The sequence below is a fragment of the Bactrocera tryoni genome, chromosome 2 (genome assembly GCF_016617805.1).
Source record: "Bactrocera tryoni isolate S06 chromosome 2, CSIRO_BtryS06_freeze2, whole genome shotgun sequence".
NCBI classification, from domain to species: Eukaryota; Metazoa; Arthropoda; class Insecta; order Diptera; family Tephritidae; genus Bactrocera; species Bactrocera tryoni.
Genome location: NC_052500.1, coordinates 18527960 through 18549378, shown reverse-complemented (window position 1 = coordinate 18549378; position 21419 = coordinate 18527960). Strand labels below are relative to the sequence as shown.

Here is a 21419-nt window from a genome sequence, read left to right as displayed (position 1 = left end):
TTTATTTTGAAATTTTCAATCCGCTGTTTGGTTAGAAATTTAAAATTACTTTTAATTACCATTTGCGGATTTTCGAAATAAAAATTTTTTATTCGAATTCAATTACTGTTTTATGCATTATTTGCAACTCTGATTGAGAATATTGTATGCATTCTTACACAATTTAGTAGCTAGAAAATTTACGCTTAAAATTGTAGTACAAATTTTTATTGTAGACATCGTAGAGTGGATGTTTGCGCACCACATATTCGTAGTGCAGCCATTCACCGGCTATCGCAAAGAGTCCCAATAAATAACCAATGCCAAGTGCTACAAAGGAGCTCCATATCTTTGGTAAGTCCATTACAGCCTCTTGTGGCGTACGCTCCTCGGCGGGGAGTTCGGCAATGGAATCTTTAAGCCATTTGGTGATGAGCCCTGTAATGTGAATATGGCTCAAAAGTGAGGTAGAGGAAGATGAGATATAGAGAGAGAAAAGAAAAAAGAGAAAATAGATAACCGGTTTTATTTTCTTGTAATTGTTTTGATTCGAAAAAAACCTCGCTCAAATGTAGTCTGTATATTTTAGTAACCCCAAAAAATATATATTTATATCCCTAATATTGAAAATTGATCTAGTTATATCAAATATATAATTATACTTTTAAGAAATTCTTGGTCTTTAGAAGTAGAACTCGAGTTGTCTCGCTCTTCACTTCTCTACCCCAAGCCAGCTGTTTCATCTCTTCTCCTTCAGACTGGACTTGTTTTCGAGACGGTTGGGTATTCCGAACGCTGCCTTGTATCTCGTTTTTGCCTTCAACACGTCCTTGCTTGGCTTCTTCCGGAGACCTCTCTTTTTGCCAGAATGGTACCCTCGGTCGCCTGCACAGGAGACCGAATAAGTTCTTCTTCCCTTTCCGCGTTTATGCTTACAGCGCTTTCTTTGTCCGAGTCTTCATGGACTGTGGTACTCGCGCACTGTAAAGTTTGGTTGGCTGCTCCCCTTGCAGTGGAGGTGTGGCCGCTGGCGACACAGTTCATACGATCGCTGTAACGCCAGGGTTGGCAGTCTCGTCTCCCAACGACGTTTGGACTGATATCCCAGTCCGCTTCGTTCCTTTGTTGTCCTCCATTTTGGTCTTTTTGATACATCTGAGGATGCAGTGCAATATAAGAGGATGATTGGGAAAAACGTCAGTCTTCGCTAGGAGCCGCCTGCCTACAATATTATGAATCTGAGAGGAGTCAGCTTGAGGAAAAATTTTGCCAGCCATGTAAATCTCTTCGCTACCTGTTAAGGAAACTTACCCCCCTCACTTAGACGCCTCAAATATTTATTAACGTTAGGCTGTAGTGGTGAATTTTTTTCCAGACCCAAAACCACGGGCATTTGTATGACACACTGTCGCATTATGTGCAGCACTACTTCGGTGAATTGTTGCTCTTCGCGACGTTGAGCGCCCTTCATACGTAAGTAACGTAGGAAGTACTCGTTATCGAAATAGGCATATTCACCTTTGGCAATACGTTCGGTCTAAAGGTTATACGGAAAGTTAAAATCCACAGAATTCTTCGAAAAATAAAATAACGAGTTAGCAACTCACCACACTTTCGATGTCGTCCACTATCTCCATTTTACGTCCAATCTCCTGGGCGGTCTCATCGAATGCCTCGACAAAAAACTGTTTATTCTCATGCACCCAAGCGGTACTGGTCACATAACTCGCAGACAGTTCTTCCAACGTATCAATAGTGATTCTAAACCAAAAATGAAGGTAAATAAATACCAATATATTCCAAAGCAACATTACCGCTCTTCGGGATTCGCGAGTATTGCTGTTAAGCTCGCTCTGTAGATGACCGTAAGCAGAATGCAATAGAGCCAGTACCAGCCGGTGAGCACCCGTAAACTCCATGTGCGCGGCAGACGTGGCAACGAAACATACATCAACATGCTATAGGTGAAGAGCAAACAGTTTGAATAATCATCGAAAAGATCGGTATTTTTCAACGGCAATGATTTCATTTGTCCCAGATAACGACGAAATTGCACATCACGGAATAGTTTCGTATCAATACTGCGCGACGGTCGTAAGAGTCCCTTACTGCGCCATTCCGACCAATTCAATATGCGTTGCGTGCGTCGTGATCGTCGATGCAATAATATGGCGTGCAGACAAGAGATCACATAGAAAACTGTACCCACAATGAAGAGTGAAAATAACACGCCGGCCCACATGCTGCCACTAAACGCGGAAAGTAAGTTTGGATAAGGGTATACTTCCAGAAGTCAATTCTCTACGAGTATGCTATTATTATCACCTGAAAGGCTGTATAAGTGTGCGCCAGCTATCATCCTGTGAAGACTCCGGTGTTAAAAATGTCAGACACTCGAAACTATGCGGCCAAGAGAAGTCCATAACAGAGGCATAAACTTTAAACATATGCAGATTGCCGATGGCGATGCGAGCATTACGATTTGCCTGGAATGAGGAAGCAATATCTAGGTGAAAAAAAGACTGTCTAAAAGGAAATCCCTTTCGGAATATAACTTATATATGAACGTCTTGAAGAAATAAAATTTAGACAGGATTCTGTTCATTTCCATAGACATAGAGACAGAAGTAAGCTTAGCTAACCATTCACGTAATTTAGCTTACGCTACAGTCATTGTGACATACCATATCACCAAGTACGCCCGAATAACTGCCATTCGGTAACTCTTTGCCCCAATGCTCGTAGGCAGCATCGTTGGTTTCATAGAAATCGGGTATAAAGTTAAGTTTGACGCCAAGTGATTTTAGTATTTCCACCTCAAGTCCAATAAAAGTGCTGTTATCTGTGTGACGTCTGACCATGGGCACATGCTCGAAGACAACGATGGGCATGGCAAAACCTGAAAGCAGTATATTTCTATAAACTCAAATCCTATATATGCATGAAGTTAGAAATTCTCGACAAAACACAAACCTTTCATATTCGATGTTCTATCCTGAAACAATTGGTTAATTTTTATATGCTTCCCTTTCTCCCAAAACATCAGGCGTTTCGTGAGCACCACACCATTCAATATTTCAGGATATGCAATTGTGTTTAAGAGAAACCTAGTATTTCATAAAAATTTGTGAAATTAGACCGTTTAATAATATTAGTCGTTATAATCCAGACCTTTGGTTGCTGAGTGGCTTCACGAATACGGTTGATATCATATTACTCCATATATACCACATCTCGGCCACCATGAGACGCGCATCCTCGAGCAACACAAAACGTTGTTGTAAGTTTAGCAAACGATTCTTCTCAACAAAACGTAAGAAGCGCTGCACTTGCAGCCCGTTCAAGAGTGTCACGAGCATGAATTCACAATTTTGTTTGCGTATTTGTTTTAAGACCCGCACCATTTGATAATTGGGCGCCAACAAGTCCTCCGTTGGCGGTACATTAAGAAAGTAGTAGGCGCTTTGTCAGCGTTGGTTGCGAAAGAACTGGTCATTGTAGAGCTGGTAGTAATTGCTATCGGTAATAATAACGAAACAGCGTTCAATACGTGCGGCTGCCAAGAGTGTGCTGAGTAGATGATGCAAGGCTTGGTGTGGCACATCTCCGATCTCAGTTTCTATGATGCTGGCGTGCAAATCAGATAAGCGCATAGTGTTTATCTTTTGACTTCAAAATATTTACCTGATACCCTCGCTATTGCCTGTACAGTACTGTATAAGTATGAAAGTGATTAGAAAAGATCCAAAAACCCGCTTAGCCATTTTTTACGATTTGCCGCACGCACTTCAAAAAACTGAACTAAAGTTTGTATACTTGCTGGCGTATGGAATGCCTTACTTTCATTTCCATTCGCCATTTACTGTTGCGCATTCAAATTCCAATTACACCTTGTCAACCTTTGACCCAGAATACGAAATGGTGTTGCTGTTGTGACAAGTGACTAAAACCCATGACTGTATCAACGATGCGTGACCGCTTTTTTCGAAGCCAAATATATATTATATAAGTGTGTAAAGTTGGGGCAAGTTATAATAGGCTATCGTCTATCACGTTGCTAGGTCTGTAACACATTTGAATTGAATAATATTTACCCTTTATCTAACTTAAGGTACGAAAACAGCAGCCTCAGCTGGAATGAGCTATACGAGTAAGATACAGGGTTTGTACGGAAAGTAATAGGACTGAGTCGATGTAAAAAAATTTATTGAACCGAGCGTTACATTTCTTTAAAAACTTTCAAAATAGGCTCCCTCTGCGTCGATGCAGAGCTGCCAGCGCAATTTCCAAGCATTGAAGGCATCACGGAAGGCAGTCTCCGGTATAGCCTTGACAGCCGAGGTGCATGCTACTTGGATGCCCTCTGTCGTCTCAAAATTCTTCTCTTTCCTCGGCCTTTTCAGGCAAGGAAACAGAAAGATGTCCGGGGTGATACATCTGGGCTGTAGGGCGGTTGTGGAAGCGTTGGAATGCCGACTTTGATTAGGTAGCTGTTCACAAGAAAGGCGGTGAGAGCCGGGGCGCTGTCGTGGTGCAACTTCCAATCGGCTGCGATGTCTTGTCGGACCCGATTGACATTTCGTGCTCTGTCACAAATTCAACAGTCGATGGTCTCAGTTCAAAACTTTGAGCACATGAGTCACATTGTCGGTGTTTGTCGAAGTCGCAGGTCTCCCAGCATGGTCTTCATCAGCAACCCCTTCCCAGGCCCTCCAAAATGGCCTGGTGCCACCGAAACACACCACTTCTTGTATAAGCAACATCTGGGTAAGTCTGCTTGATCATAAAAAACGCCTCTGTCACAGATTTACCGAGTTTCACACAGAATTTAATCGCGTACCTCTGCGTCGTAACTCATGGAAAAGCCCAAGGTGCATACTAGCCAATGAAAAGTTTCGTATAGTATCCATTACACGTTCGAAGTGAGATTGAAATTTGTTCGTCTCGTCGCAACAAAGCACCTACCACAAAAAGGTAGAGTTCGGTGAAGCACCTGGGAAAAGAACGCAAAACACTTCCTTTCCGAAAGTCAAGGGATACATCTGTGGAGATCTGACTCTGTCTAAATCAATTGCACAATGCTTAAGGATAGTATATATAATAAAGATTTGTCCACAAAGTGATAAGTATACAAACTTAAGTACAACAGATCCAGGTGTGTACAAGCTAGAGCAGACGGAATTAAGGGTTAGGTATAGTATACCGTTTCAAAAGTTCAGCATGGAAGTCTGCGGGTAATATGAATCGTGCATGCTGTCAGTTGTTAGATATGCGAGTATTTTTGGAAGATTCCTGCTTTGGAAACCAAGTGATGGTTGTCCTCTCCGCAGCGGAAATCGCACGAAGGATAGTGGCTGTGATGTGCTGGATCGGCAATATTAAAACTCAACATTTATACATACATTTCGATAATAGGGAACCCAGTTTGCACGCTTTTGAATACAACCTTTTGAAGTGAGATGCCGAAACTGTCTTGGTAATACTTACCAAACCTTTCGTTTCTACGACAACTACAATCGAACTCAAGTAAATAACAGCCTAAACGACAGAAAAAATTGTTTTTACGCTGACAATTTCATCCAAACTGAAAAAAAAATTTTTAAAAATAATAATTGATATTCTTCAGAAACCTCAGAGCTTCAGCAATTCTTAACTCTTCTTTGGAATTATGACTACTTTGGAAGAAGAGGAAGAACTTATCAATGTACAATCTCTTCAAGATTCTCATCCCATTATAAATGTGGTGAATCAAAGTAAAATCGATGGAGTATTAAAACAAAAGCCTCTAACTGATCAAGAGCGCGCAGAGAAACAAAAGCAGCAAGAAGAAGACGTAAAGAAGAAAAAAGAATCACGCCGACGTGTATATGAGACATGCGGCAGCTGTCCCGAACGGTTTTTTGGCAGCAAGAAAACTATTGTTACGGAAGATTCCGATTCTACCGAAGTAGAATCGTCCACCGAGGAGGAGGAAAGATGGAAGGACATTGCACGCACTGTTGAAATACCCGCCGAATATTATAATATACAGAAGTTGATAAAATATATTAAAGCGGGCAATCAAACGGCGACCATTGTGTCGCTTTGCTGTCTACGTGACTATGATTTGCGTACACAAATCAATCAAATGGCCGTACAGGATATCGGTGGTTTGGAAGTGTTGGTCAATATACTCGAATGCAACGATACCAATTGTCGTTTGGGTTCACTGTATGTGCTCTCTGAGATCTCACTGAACATTGATATACGTAAGACGATCGTCGATTTGGGTGGCATACCCTTAATTGTGGATATTTTGAACTCGCTCTCGAAGGAACTTAAGACCATGGCTGGTGAAACATTGGCTAATGTGTGTAAAGTGCGTTTAGCCCGAAAATATGTGCGCACATGTGGTGGCATACCGATGTTGGTGGATATGCTCGATGTCAGTTTGCGGTACGTACGTTGCGCACGTAGTAGTGTTAGACTTGTTGCTTTTTCTATAATAGTAAAATAATGTTTTGTATGGCAGTATACTACAAACTCCGCTGGAGGAACTTAACTCATCCGATTTGGAGTGCTTGTACATGGCACGTGCCGGTGCTCGTGCTCTCTGGTCGCTTTCACTCTCCCGTCATAATAAGGAATTGATGCGTAAGAGCGGTATCGTACCCTTGATGGCGCGTTTGCTCAAGTCTTGCCACACAGATGTTGTAATACCGATAATGGGCACCATACAGGAATGTGCTTCGCAGGTATGATTTTGTGATTTGAATTCTGCCACTCAAAAATATTTGGGTTTAAACAATGAAGTCAGGGTCAATGAACCTTTTGTTTACATTTAGCCAAGTCCATAATCTTTGTTTACATTTAGTCAACTCCACAACCTTTCTTTACATTTGGGGTCGTTGACCCTTTTGTTAAAATTTTATGGGGTCAATGACCCCTTAGTTTATATTTGGGAGTCAATAACCATTTTGCTTACATTTTATGAGGTTAATGACCCCTTTGTTTATATTTTATAAGGTCAATGAGTCTTAGCCCATAAGCAATTTAAATCATATATTTTTAACAAAATATAGCCCAAATTTCAACTGGCCATCACTACCGAGGGCATGATCGCTGATATAGTGACCCATCTACATTCCGATAGTTTGGACTTAAAGACCGAAGGTAGCACTGCCATATACAAATGTGCCTTCGATCAGACTACACGTGATCTGGTACGTTCAGCGGGTGGTTTAGAGCCTTTGGTCGCCATAATCAAGGATAAAAATGTGCGTGACAATAAGAAACTGATGATCGGTGCTGCCGGTGCGATTTGGATGAGCGCCGTGTCGGAGGCGAATGTCAAGAAACTGGACTCATTGCGGCTCATTAATCATCTCATACCGTTATTGAATGATGATTCCGATGATGTGATCACCAATGTGGTTGGTGCCATTTCCGAATGTGTACGTTTTCAAAATAATCGCGAAGTTTTGCGTGGCGCTGGCGGTTTACCGGCCTTGGTGGCATTGTTGAACTCATCACATCCACCGCTGTTGGTAAACTTGGCCAAAGCATTAAAAGAGTGTGCCGAAGACATAGATAGTATGCGAATTTTGGAGGATTTAGATGCAGTGCGTTTGACTTGGTCGCTGCTGAAGAATACCGATCCTAAAGTTCAAGCTTATGCCGCCTATGCCATCTGTCCGTGTGTGCGAAATGCACGCGAATCGGGTGAGTTGGTGCGTAGTTTGGTAGGCGCCATGGAATTGGTTGTGGATTTGCTCAAGTCCACCGACTCGCAGGTATTGTCGGCTGTCTGCGCTGCTATAGCAACAATTGCCAAGGATACTACGAATCTAGCTATTTTGTCTGATCTTAAAGTGATCTATAAGTTGGCCGATTTAGGTTAGTCTCTCGATTTAATAAATAATCTATTTGCTATATGATGTTTTATTCTTTCCAGTGAACACCACCGAGGATTTGTTGCGTGAAAATCTGGCCGCCGCAATTGCTAGTTGCGCTACATTTGGTAATAATACACAGGAGTTGGGTCGTCTACGCACTGTCACGCCCATTGTCAGCTACCTGACCAGCAATGACCCAGCCGTACATCGCACCACAGCCATGGCACTGGAAAAATTATCCATGGATCCACAAAACTGCATCATTATGCACCAGGTGCGTTCTAATTCGTAGATTTTGAGTTAGTTAAGGGCATAATTTCTATACTTTCCAGAGCGGCGTAGTGCCATTTTTGCTGGAGTGTGTTGGTTCCACGAACAAAGAAACACAATTGGCTGCGGCCGGTTGCCTACGCAACATACGTGAGTTGGCTCTACGTGCCGAGGAGTATCTGTTGAAAATCGATGAAGAATATTAAATGGCTTGAGAGCTTAAGTGAGATCGTTGTGGATATAACGAATCCTGTTATATATCTTTTAGTTATTTATTACTGAGCCTAACGGTTGCTGCATAAAAATATATCTTGTAGAAAAAAATGCTTCTCACAGTTAGCAATAAACTACACTGATGCAATTAATTTTACTTGTTTCTTTATTGCTAACTCTTTATTTGACTCGATTTTTTATCCGGTCAGGGATTTTTTCAAATTTGCAAGCGATAAGAAGGTGTTCAAATATGCCATAATTTCACGTTCGACATTCGTACGAACTTCATCAATCATCACTGGCTTGTTGGCATAAACCATAGACTTGACGTAGCCCCACAGGAAATAGTCTAACAGCATAAATCGCACGACCGAAGCGGCCAACTGACTAGGCCATTTCGTGAGATAACACGTTCACTAAATTTGGTTTTCAATAAACCGAATGTGACATTCGCTGTGTAGCTTGTGGCGCCGTCCTGTTGCAACTAAATATTGAACAAGTTCATATCATGTAATTGGGCCAAAAAATATTCGGTTATCATTGAGTGGTAGTGATTCCCATTCACAGTAACGTGCCGGACTTGATCATCACGGAAGAAGTACGGCCCAAAGACGCCGCCGGCCTTTAAACCATACCTAATCGTAATTTTTTCGGGATGCAATGGTGGTTCACGGAGTACGTGTGGATTGCTGCCGATCAATAACGCATATTTAGCTTTTTGACGAAACCATTCAGCCAGAAATGAGCTTCACCGCTGAAGATGATTTTTCGATGAAAATCCGGATCTTTTTTCAGTTGTTGCTCAGCCCAATTCACAAACATACGCCAATTCCGATAGTCAAGTGGCTTCAGTTCTTGTCCAACACTTGAGAACGTCGTGTGAGAGACTGATTTGGGTCTTACTGAATTGATGCACTAGCGGCAGCAATATTCTCGACACTACGGGCACTTTTTTGTCTCATTGGCACAGCAACATTTTGTACTGTGCCTGTGGATAAAAATTTTTCCACTAGACGCTCAATTGTTGAATTGACAGGACGAAAAAGCCCGTTAGATCGCACTTTGGGAATGTCACAAAACGGTTACCATCACCTTTCTGACCGATAGCATGGTCTTTGTCTTCTCCGGAACAGATTCTTCAGCTGCAGACCAGAGTTTTGACGGTTCCTTGGTCTTAGGTTTATACCAATCGACCTTGTTACGTTGACGTTGAATAAGCGACGCAGAAGTGTTTTCTGTTTCGTTTGATTTTTCAATAAAACGAAATCATGGTTTTTCGGGGCAGCTGGGCTTGGTTAATTAAGAAAAGGAGCGACCACTTTGAAACTCGTTAAGCCAATTCTGGACGGCCACCACGTATGAGATCATCGTATTCAGCAGCCAACCTAACTTTCATTTCACTTTGCGATTTCCTTCGCAGATATTGGTCTTTTTAAATTTTTCTTAAAAATCGTGGATCGATCACTCACACACGCGATCGAAACAAAACGATCTCCACCAGAAAACGCTCGAAAGCCAAGAAAAGTTCTTTTTAAGTTTTATTATTCATTCTTACAAGCAAGTATATATGTATGTATATGTAAATATAAGGGTCAATACATCTATGAAACCTTTAATAAATACTTATCTCATAAATACATACAATCAGTACATAGAAAAATACATGTATAAAACATCAGCATTACATACATATGTAGTTATATCTTAATGTAATCGTAATAAATAATTTACATTTTATAACAAATAGTCTATCAATAAGCGTGCAACGCGCCCCCATTTAGCATATTGAACCTTCAAAGCCTTGTAATAGTGTAAATAATCAAATCTTGTCACAGCAACTACTGCTTGCTATTGAAACCGAGCGCCACTCAGTGATGCATTAGTAGTCAATAGCTGGCGTTGCTGCCACGAGTTGAGATGCTCATGCGACGTTCGACACGATTGGTGTGTGCTAGACAACCGGGTGGTGGATAACGCCAGCGACGTGGACGCGACAATAATGTGCCATCTGTGGAAGCTCTACTGCGGAATGGTGTATCTATTTCGCAACGAGAGCTGCATAGGCTACCGGAACCGAGCTCATCTGTGGATTCTGTGTGATCGGTCTCCTCCAGGCAGGTGTTGGCTTCAACGATATGTTTATTTCTAAGATATACATATATACATATATTTGATTGGTAGTCTTACCATTTATGAAAAAGGATCTACGTGTTTCACTGTTATACGATGACGGATCGTAGAAGGAGCAACCCGAATCGGGGCTCAACGCTGAATCGGAAGCATTTTGTACGTCGCTGGTGGAACGTTTCAGTTTGGGAAACTTGCTGAAGACACGCCAAAAGCGAAATATGTCACGAAACACTGCCTGAACCTTTTGGATTTACACATAGTAAATATTTGAATGAGAAATTTTATTAATTTTATAAATATACTTGATCGACACTCTCGCGGACAGAGATCTCATGGAAGCAGACACATGTTAGATCACGAAAACGTCGTTGGCCCTCCTCAATGCTCACCATACGATCGCCCGTTTGATCCGTTTTGTTGCCCACCAATATTACTGGCACATCCGAGAGCGAATCCTGTGGGGTGGTGGAAATGTGTTATGAGAGCCTCCAAAATGAAAATGTCGGCAATAATAATTTTAAGGTTTAAGAATTCTCAGTAAAAAATGACTAATACTAGCGTTGGAACTAATACTCAGTCGTTTTCGCTCTAAAAAATTTTCGGGAATTCGTTATGGCGCGTCCACGTAACTGTAGTAAATCTTTCGTTTCAGTGCTAGAGCCTCATCAGCTTCACTTCGATACTTATACATTCAATATTCTTTCAATCTTTTTACGCACCTTGCTATTGGATCCAAGTTTACGTCTCCTTTTATTATAGTTGATTAAAAATTTCAGTCGATTACATTCATCAAAACTACACTTATCGGTCACCGAGTACATTAGTATGAAGGCGTCCGCCCAACGTATGTTTGTGTCCAAACTGACGCAATCTTCTTTCTGAAAGTAGACAGTTTAAATAGAAGTTATTGAGAAAATAAGTTACATGTATGCTCACATTGGGTTGCCCAGCTGCGTCCAGTATATCAAACTGTATGAGCTCATTGTCAAAAGTGGTGTTGTGGGTGTAGACCTTCTCTAGATTGGGATCATATTCACCAATGAATCGTCTAGTAATGAATCTTACAACCATAGCTGTAGGTAGTTCAAAAAAAAAATTTCAGAAATAAGTGAGCGCTACCTTTGAAAGCGTATAAGATCAGAAAATTGAGGTTAGGTGGGTTGAGGTTAACGCTTTTGACACATTGTATAGTACACAAAGTATTAACTGTTTATTGAACTTACCAGATTTTCCAACACCGCTTTGTCCCAACACCATCACCTTCAGGGATTTATGCTTGGTTGTGTGTATACCCAATTTGGCTAGCGATGACTTGGGTGAAGTGGTATTCATTGTGGGAAAAATGATTTTTAAAGACCTTAAAAATAAAAACAAAGACAAAATTGAAAGTATTATTTTGCTCGTTTCCAATAATGTGGTCTATAAACTATAAGTTCGGACTTCAGTTGTATTAAAATGACAAGAGCTTCCGCCTTCAATTTTAATGGAATGGGAGTAAAGCATTTAGTTTAAATAGTTTTTGGATTGAAGCTTTGATCTATAAGACTCTAAGATAATCTTACAGTAAACGTGAAATTTGTTCGTGTCATAATGATATCGAGGAAAGTTGAATCTTATTTTTTAAATTCCGATTCCAATACTTGTTTTCACTCGGCACATTGAGCAAATTATTGTGACAAAGCGACCGGACTCAAGTGTGTTAAGACATCAGAGCTGAAATATAACAAACAGAGAAGTGGTGAATGGAATAGATTTTTTTCCATTTTCCTATTTTCAGTCATTCACGATAATATCTCCCCCTTGTTGCTTTTCGCTCAAGTTTATAGCTCATTGAATCTTTGTCACGCATATTACATTAATGTTTACTACAACATCGTCCAATATTTACCCCTTCTCAGTATAGTGGCGACTATATTGATATAAAAACATACATATGTAAGTATCTACATATGTTAAATACCCTATAAAAATGTAATGACCTGGTGGTCCAAATGGACTACGGATGGAAGCAGAACTGGTTACATACCTAAACGCATATAGGGGGCGCGTCTTTCTCAATAAAATTTTTTTTCGTACGACTTTTTTCGTCGATTTGGGTAATGATCTGAATCAAATGCTTCAATGGAAAATCTTTTCACTCGCGAGATATTTTCACGAAATTTGGCATGGGTTATGGTCTAAGGAAATAATGCAATCTTTGACGAAACTGTTATATCACATCGCGGCGTGAGAGTCACCTAAGCACTAGGCAGGTCACGATACCTGCTAAGCCATTATATTGAACGGTGCCAGCTTTTCTTTTATAAAGATAGTAGGCATCTAGTTTCGATTGAGGTCACCTCATATCTTTTAAATCACATCATATCAATGCGCATGAGTCGTCAAACACTGGCTTGGCACGGTGCCTGCTTAATTTATATAGAGCTAGCTGGCAGCCAGCTTCCTCTGAAGTCATCTCGGGACTTTTAAATCACATCGCATCGCAACATGAGAGTCACCTAAGTACACCTGATGACTTTTAAATCACCTCACGGTGCCTGCTTACATTACATCTACATAGGTGCGAGATTCACCTAAGCACTGATCAAACAAGGTGCCTGCTATACTTATTAAAATCTAGTTGGCAGCCAACTCTCCTGAAGTCACTTTGAGACTTTCCAATCACATCACATCACGTCGTGAGAGTCCTCTAAGCACTAGTCATGCACCATGTCTGCTTTTCTTTTATAGAGCTAGCTGGGAGCCAGCTTCACCTGAGGTCACCTTGTGACTTTAAAATCACATCACATCGCGGCTTGTGAGTCACCTAAGCATTGACCAGCTACGGTGCCTACTTTACTTATAAAGAGCAAAATGGCACCCAGCTTATCGTAAGTCGCCTTATGGCTTTTAATGGACATCACATCGCGGCGCGAGAGCCACCTAAGCACTGGTCTGGCATAGTGACTGCATTCTTTTTATAGAGCTACCAGGCAGCAAGTTTCCCATGAGGCCTTCTAACCACATCGAGGCGCGAGAGGTACCCAAGAACTGGCCAGGCCTGGTGCATGTTTTAGTTATATAAAGTCATCTGGCAGCCAGTTTCGCGTGGGGTTACCTTATGACTTTTAAATGATATCACCTCACGGTTTAACAGTCAGCGGAATTTTGGGCAGGCCCGGTGTCTGCTTTTTTATATTTATAGGTCAGCTGCCAACCAGCTATATTGTTCAGTTAGGACCACTATAGAATATATCTGCCATACAAAGTGACCGATCCAAATTAAGTTCGTTTAGAGTGAACTTTTTCATTTGACAAGATATTTTCAAGAAAGTTGGTGTAGATTATTGCCAAGAGTATCACCTGCGATACAAAGTGCAATACAAAGTAAAAAACATGGTGCAATAATTTATAATAATTGATTGTCTAATGAAAGTGGAGTTGGACTAAACAAGTAGTTCCGTAGTTGGCCCTATCGTTGGAGCAAAGGTGGTCATGTGCTATAACATCGCAATTCTAATGTAACTATATTTTTCCATATGTTTAGACCACTTCGGTCATAAGTATTGGTTACAACGTAGCGTGGTCTTGTCCTAGTACATGAAATAGTCCTGCGTTTTGTAGGTTAGATTTTCGCATATTCTTTAAATACATAGAAACATTTGTGTGTGAATATGAGTATAGATAAATACAGGCATACATTGCTATTTTTTGCATTTGCATTTACAAGTGGAAAATATCAGATGCGTTTTTCATTGATTACAATATAACGGGCTCATCATTCCGAGAACAGAAGCCATGTGCACTCATACATATTTACAAACATATGTGAGTAGTAGATATCAATGTGTGAACAGCTGTCTGCAAATGTGAGTACTTGATTAATATTAGTCAAGATGTATGCATATAACGGTACATTTCAGCATACATGAGTTTAAATATACCAATATAAATATCTACATATACATACATATATGTATGTATGTATCTACATTTGTACTCTCATACTAATGAACTCCGAGACTACTGAATATAAACGAGTATTGAATTGTTGGCGAAAGTGTTGCTTTGGGAATATGGCATAAGAAGTCACATTTGAATATTTAATAAATTACGCTTCTTAAGTCTACGTATGTACATGCATACATACATATGTATGTTCTTACTATGTATGTATATGAATGTACTTAAGTTCAAGTATATCAGACATTAATGATAGATGAAGCAAAGGCTGGGTAAGACTCCTACGAACTAACTAGATAAAAAAGGGCTTAGAAAAGTAAATTTGGTATTAAAACTTGATAGAAGCAATGTAAGTATTCGAAGAAATTTTTATATACAGTTTAAGTATGCATGTACATATGTATCTATGTACTATGATGAGGCACAGATGTTTACCAATATTGCATGGCTAAGCTCACACACTTAAGTTTTTTCATCCTCGCAGGTTGATATTAGAACCTTCATACTTACATATGTATGTATATACATACATATATACATAAGTATATTGTCTGGGCCTGGGTTGCACAATTTTGAATTTAAAAGTAAATTTTAATATTTTAAGTCAAAATTAGATTTTAATTTTTTAATCCCAAAGAAAACAAAATTTTATTCCAAGATGGTTCAGATTCTGTAAAGAATGTGTTTCGCGCGCTTCGCTCAACTTATGGTCAACATAATCGGCAACACGAACGTACATATGTACTATTCGCAACATCAGTACCCATTTTGACACCCAGCATTCATCATTGGATAATATTCGACCGAATAGATCACGACCAGCCTGCAGTGAAGAAAAGATACTAGCCGTGGTTTAAAGTATACACGAAGACCGTAGAGAGTCGATTCGGCGCTGTTCGCAGCAACACGGACTGACGTACGGAACGATTTGGCGCATGTCGAGACCTTAAATTAAAAGTGTACACAATACATCTTGTGCAAGAACTGAAGACACTCGACTTTCTCAAGTAGAATCGCTTCGCTCTTTGAGCTCTTGCAAACTTCCAAGAAGATCCGACGTTTTCGAGTAACATTTTGCTGAGCGATAAGACCCATTTCTGGCTTAATGAGTATGTAAACAAGTAAAATTGCCACATTTGGGACGAAGAGCAATCTGAAGCGATTCAAGAGCTGCCATTTCATACAGAAAAAACAACGGTTTGGTGTGGTTTGTCTGTCGGTGGAATCATTGATCCATATTTCTTCAAAACTGATGCTGGCGAGAACGTTCCCGGCAATGGCGACCGTAATAGCACCATGATAATCGACTATTTCATGCCTGAAATTGAAGCTCATAATCTCGGCGACATTTAGTTTCAACAAGACGGCGCCACTTTCCACATATTGCATCAATCAATGGATTTATTGAAATAATACTAATAATTTCACGTTTTGGGCCGGTCGATTGGCCACCAAGTCCTTGTGATATCACACCGTTCGTCTTTTTCCTATGGGGACATGGACTTTAGGCTTTAGTCTATGCGGACAATCCCACTTCGATTCAGACCTTGGAGCCAAACATCACTCATGTCATTCGCCAGTTACCAGTCGAAATGCTCGAACGAGTTATCGAATCAATAAATGAACCATCTAAGACGTAGCTGCTGACATTTATCTCTTTCAAATGTCAGCAGCAACTCTTCAAAAAAATACATGCCAAAGAGAGTTTTTTCGAATGATAATAAACATTCCGTATTGGTTTGAAGTCTCTGTGTTTTTTCCTTAAAAAAGTAGGGAACCTCGATAATAGTCTTTTGTCGTTGAAGATTGCTCCTTGCGATTTCGTTAGTTTGGATTCAGTTCAGCTGGTGCAGTCCACATGAAGGACTGTCGATTGAGCTCTGGAGGAAATTGCTGAAGTCTCATTTCAGCTTAATTTTACGGTCATTCAAGAGGAAGAGTAACGGACTTTTTTGGTCCACGGAATTTATGGTCTTCGGTGCTCATATGACTGGGTTTCATTCATTGAGCTTTCTGATATCAGCAATTTGTACAACCAAAATTAATTTTCAATTAAGGCGCAAAACTTTTATTTCTATTTTTTTCAAACTTCTGATTGTCTATTTCGCAAGATCCAATCGCCAGTTGTGTAATCTAAGCGCATATCTTCTGAATGTTAGGTTTAAACACATTGACTTATCTTTTAAGGAGACGACTTGCATTCAACTAATCAAAGACAGGAAAATATGTATCTCTGACAAATATGTTCTTCTTCGAATAAACTTCTTTTATGATGGTCTTTCATCGTAATTTTCTATTATGAAAAATACTATAAAATAGCAACGAACATATGAATCTTGTATATAGCATTTTTTTGTTGTTTTTTATGTAAGGAAACGTTATACAATATTTAAGAGGTTCCAGTAGCGCCTTAATTATATGTATGTATGTGAAAACTTATACAAGTAATAATATACACTACAGCAAACCATTTTTCTGCATTTTATTGCCTTTATGTGCTTTCTAACATTACAAACTTCTTGTATTTTTTTGTAAGCCATTAAATTTCGCAACATTACACCCACTTTGTACCGCAAGTTCTCTGTTTCAATGGCGCGTATGTCGCTAAAATGAACATTTCGCAATAAACACGCACATACCCACCCATCCTTCGCTGAAATTCACATTTACAAAAATGTTACAAAAATGTTTTTCAAATATAATCCATATGCACACATACTCATACACACTTAGACATTTTAATGAATATACATGGTGTATGTTTTAGCTATGTCCTGTGCTCGCTGTTTTCGGCCGGCTCAGAGATAGGACACTTTACCGCAATGCCACGGCGTTGTCTGTGAAGGCCTGACAGCTGTTGGCGGGTTGGCTGGTTGGTCGCATGGTCGGCCGGCGGTATTGAAATATTCAAGGCTTTAGCTTTGGCGTTGGCGTGCCTTGGAATGCTTGTCTGCCCCAATTCAAAAATGCAATAATGTCAACTGATATTCACGCGTGTCCTTTTTCACTCAAAGGGATTTCCTGTTTGTTGGCGGAAGGCCGAGGTGTGCATACAGATATACTTGTAATTGTAATGGATATACTTTGTGCCTACATACATGTATGTATATATACATACGTTGGAATGTGTATATAAATAGGTACACGTGATTTGCAGTAAAAGAATATCCACAATGTTGTTCATATCCTCTATATGTGAGTATTTGCATGGAAAGCAACTGTGATAGAATTTCGCCACAGTCAGAAATCAGAGAGTTAGTCTTTCCGTAATTTGAAACAAATAAAGGAAGAAAAGGGTTGAAGAAAACCAAATTCCAACTTGAAATAACATTTTTCATAAAAACTTCATGCGAGCTATAAGCATATATGAAGGAAAGAATCAGTCTTCTTTTAAAGTACAAGTGATATTTACATAGTTAGTAAAAATTCGACCTTGGAGTATATTCCACCAACTTTCGGCTTAATTTTAAGTTACACAATAAAATTTGTTCCCAAAACCGTCAGCCCAATGTAAGTCGATTACACAAATACTCATATCGAGAATTTAAAACAAATAAACGGATGTACTTTGAGGAATAGGGAATAGAACTGAATACTGTTTTTTTTCAATTTGTTGATGGTATGTGGAATATATGAGGATTATTTCAATACGTTAAGCATAATTTTCTAGAACTATTTTATATTTAACAAAGTTTCAGAATCAAATTCAAATTCAAACTTCGAGAACTTCGCCAATTAGCCGGTCCCATGCACGTGTAAAGTTCGTTGAGGCACCCTGATTGGTTTCTGGAAAGCGTCTCGGAAAGTAGAAAGAATAAGCGAGCAATACTCTCTGAAAGCCCCATCCAATACTCTCTGAAAACCTTTATCAAAAGTATAAAATACAATCAATCAATATGATCGACCGTGATAGCGCAGGAATTAATACTCCAGGTGGCAACCCCGCAAGTAGTAATCCAACCACGACTTCGGCCGTGGCAACTGATATTTCAATAGGATATGGGAAGCCTGTCCGTAAGACTGGAAACGCTCCGGAGCCGCTGGGTGGATAGATTTTTGCTGCACCCAGTCCTCAGGATAGTGGAACCCTTCCCAAAAATAAGACATTTTTGGAGTCAGGTATACTCCTAAAAATATCTGCGGCTGCTAAATGCTTCAAAAGATCAAAGCAGCACGTCTCTTGTATACGACCGACTGAGCGGATAGCGGATCATCAGTTTCAAGGACGCTCAAGAAGAAAATTACCAGTTACAAGGCGCAGGAGTACAGGAAGCCTATATGCGGAGGCGACCAGTCTCTTCAACTACGACATAATTGACACTGGCGGACCCAGAAGGAGCTTGTCGATGGAACAACAGCTTCTGTTTAAGGTGATCTTCAGCGATGGTCTAATGGACCTGATCAAATGGAAGTCTTCTGGTTGCTATGTGATAACTCCAAACCGCATCTTGTGCGTAACGAGGCGGCCCTAGAATCGTGAACACTCACATCTTCATTTGGAGTACAGTGGCCGTAATGTCCTCTGATTCGGCACTGAGCATGTTAGCTAAACAAAACACGGAAATGAGTACGAGTGTGTGGGAGATACTCTAATACGGCAACACCTCAGAAGGCGCTGTTATGGATATAGTCGCGTACTTATTCCTAGAGTTTGTAAGTGGTAGCGCTCACCTATTACTCTCTACCGTTCACTTCACGGTCGGTCAGCGCCAGATCGCGACAACACCTCCTTGGAAGAGTTGCCCCCTTGACGTTGCCAGTTCTAGAAAGGAGATTGCGAGAATGTATGTAGAATCGCCATCTACCAACACGTCCCCCAGAGTATATCCGGCAGTCGTCAGGTGCGTAGATGAAGGAATGCGAAGATTTCTCTCCAAAAAAGTGCGCGTTGGGACAAAAAGCTGCGACCGGCGCAGAAATGGTAGCTGGGTATATTATATATCAAAGGTGGATGGGCCTTTCAGAGAGTATTGCTCGCTTATTCCTTCTACTTCCCGAGACGCTTTCCAGAAGCCAACCGGGTGCTTCATCCAACTCTACTTTTCACAATATGTGCTAGGCACCAGTTAATTGGCTGAGTTCTCTAAATTTGAATTTTTCTGAAGACGTTCTCTGTTTTGGTATTACAAGATACGTGGCAAACTTAATATACGAGTACCCATTTCAGGGTATAAAAATAAACAAAAATCTCTACATATTTATTGTATAAGATCCTACATTTATTATAACCGCTACAATGTGTTTCGATGCCGCACAATAATAACTCTGCCAAGTACAGTGACTGTAATGTAAGATAAGACAAACGCTGAAGAACAAAGTCTTAAGTAGCTTTATTTGATATTAAATTGCATATACCATATCTACTAGCAAAACCAACTTCATCATATTAATACTTTATATCCGAATTTTATACTACCAAAGCAATAAAGCAACTTATTACAGCTATTGAATATGCCACTTAACAACTACACACAAACCGCCATTGATAACTGAATGCGCATAATAAAAAAGATTTGCTCTTGGCGACCATGGCGTATACGTGACGTTTAAACTTGGTTGCCGCAAACATTAAGCCTCTTAACTTAATTTGTAATTGCTGCCGGCAATTTCAAGTTGCATCTTTTCATCAACAGAAGAGCAATAAATACAAACTTCAACAACAATTTTATCAGAAATACAGTTATATTCTTTACAATATAAAGATTTGGCTATTTATAGCAACCGAAAGCCAGATGTTGCAGCTTTATGCATATATACATACATATATGTGAGTATATTTGTATATATTTCAAAATATATGAGCATGTATACAAGTGCGTGTTAATCGTTTATTTGTTGCCCTTCTTCTACTCAACCATTTAATCAAATTGTTCAGGCTGCAAGCGGAAAAACCAAATGAAACTTTTATAGCCTTAATTGTCCATAGCATTTTTAATATTCCACGCATGACATTCGGAGTGGGTGCGTTTATTTGCCACAGGACAAGCCGCAAGCACAGAAAAGTTTCCCACTATGCTCTACTATATTCATATACATATCAGCATATATACTGTAAACATAGAAACATACTATACTTTCTGCATAGCTGTCGTTATTTAAATGAATAGCAAATGTGCACTGTAGGAAATTCGTAACAAAGGTTTATTTGATTAAAGAATTGATGAGTGAAGTCTATCAAAAACATTGCTATCACTGAAGGGTAAAAAATAATGAGAAATTATTCATTTGAAAATGAAAAATCCTTTACTTTTTGAGTCAAATTATTTGTCCTCTTCCATACACATAGCATCCGTTAATTTATCCGACAGATGCATTGCTGTGAAGGTCGCTGCAGGACTCAGGGAAGCTGGGTACATTAAAGAGTCCAAACTGGATCTTCTGAAACCCTCTCCGTTTCGACTAAATCCTTAAAAACTTAGATTAATACAACGCAGAGTCTAATCCTGATAGCTTTTGGCTCATATACCGCGTAGGTATATGTAAGTGGAGCGAAGTCTCCGGAGAAGAGGCGCAGTAAGCTTTTTCTGGGATAGGTGGAAACCTTGACGGATGGTTGGAGCGAAGTCTCTGAAGAAGAGGCGCAGTGAACTTTTAATAGATAGGTCGAAACTTGGACGGAAGTTTGGAGCATTGTTTAATGCTACCGGGTGACTGTAACGTTTTTTAAGTAGAAGTAGCTGTTATTAAGGTAGCAGTGGATGTATTGCACCGAAGTGCAACCACTTTAAAGAGGTGAGGATTTACTTCGATAGTAGAATGGCAATACTAGCTTTGAACTCGCTAACTGTATACTCAAAAACAGTGAGTGTCTGTCCTCACTAGCAAAAGCATCAAACTGCAAAGCCGATGAGGTCGCAACAGAGGACGCCCTTGTTCCAATTACATCGGATTGACAATGAGTTTGGTCTCCGTAGTCCTATTGCGTTCTAGCGCTGCTTTCTGGACTTCGCCTGAGCTTAACAGGGCCGATGAGGTCACAAGAGAGGAAAACCCTGTTCCGATTGCATCGGA

General features: G+C 40.0%; 3 protein-coding genes across 6 annotated transcripts in view; 1 reads left to right on the top strand and 2 right to left on the bottom strand.

The window, feature by feature from the left end:
• Positions 1 to 163: 163 nt before the first annotated feature.
• On the bottom strand, positions 164 to 3743 carry LOC120767691 (glutamate receptor ionotropic, delta-1). The gene is given in 9 exon segments (XM_040093883.1): positions 164 to 417; positions 1291 to 1516; positions 1587 to 1740; positions 1794 to 2228; positions 2305 to 2465; positions 2664 to 2878; positions 2953 to 3086; positions 3151 to 3606; positions 3664 to 3743. Coding segments are annotated over 9 exon segments (2115 nt in total).
• A 1842-nt stretch (positions 3744 to 5585) lies between these two features.
• Positions 5586 to 8456, top strand: LOC120768268 (armadillo repeat-containing protein gudu). Its single transcript, XM_040094866.1, has 5 exons — positions 5586 to 6414; positions 6491 to 6713; positions 7041 to 7854; positions 7913 to 8127; positions 8186 to 8456. The coding sequence occupies exons 1-5, from the start codon at positions 5648 to 5650 to the stop codon at positions 8327 to 8329; spliced, it is 2163 nt and encodes a 720-aa protein (XP_039950800.1). The 5' UTR covers positions 5586 to 5647; the 3' UTR covers positions 8330 to 8456.
• A 1479-nt stretch (positions 8457 to 9935) lies between these two features.
• Positions 9936 to 21419, bottom strand: part of LOC120767199 (ras-related and estrogen-regulated growth inhibitor) — a 39776-nt gene continuing 28292 nt past the window's right edge. For all 4 annotated transcript variants that reach the window (XM_040093003.1, XM_040093000.1, XM_040093001.1 and 1 more), the window contains exons 2-7: positions 11690 to 11823; positions 11403 to 11539; positions 11186 to 11344; positions 10769 to 10921; positions 10524 to 10707; positions 9936 to 10461 (exon numbers count right to left, since the gene is read on the bottom strand). In XM_040093003.1, coding sequence (XP_039948937.1) covers positions 10223 to 10461; positions 10524 to 10707; positions 10769 to 10921; positions 11186 to 11344; positions 11403 to 11539; positions 11690 to 11798 — 981 coding nt within the window. In that variant the 5' untranslated portion in view covers positions 11799 to 11823 and the 3' untranslated portion in view covers positions 9936 to 10222. The remainder of the gene's footprint in view (positions 10462 to 10523; positions 10708 to 10768; positions 10922 to 11185; positions 11345 to 11402; positions 11540 to 11689; positions 11824 to 21419) is intronic.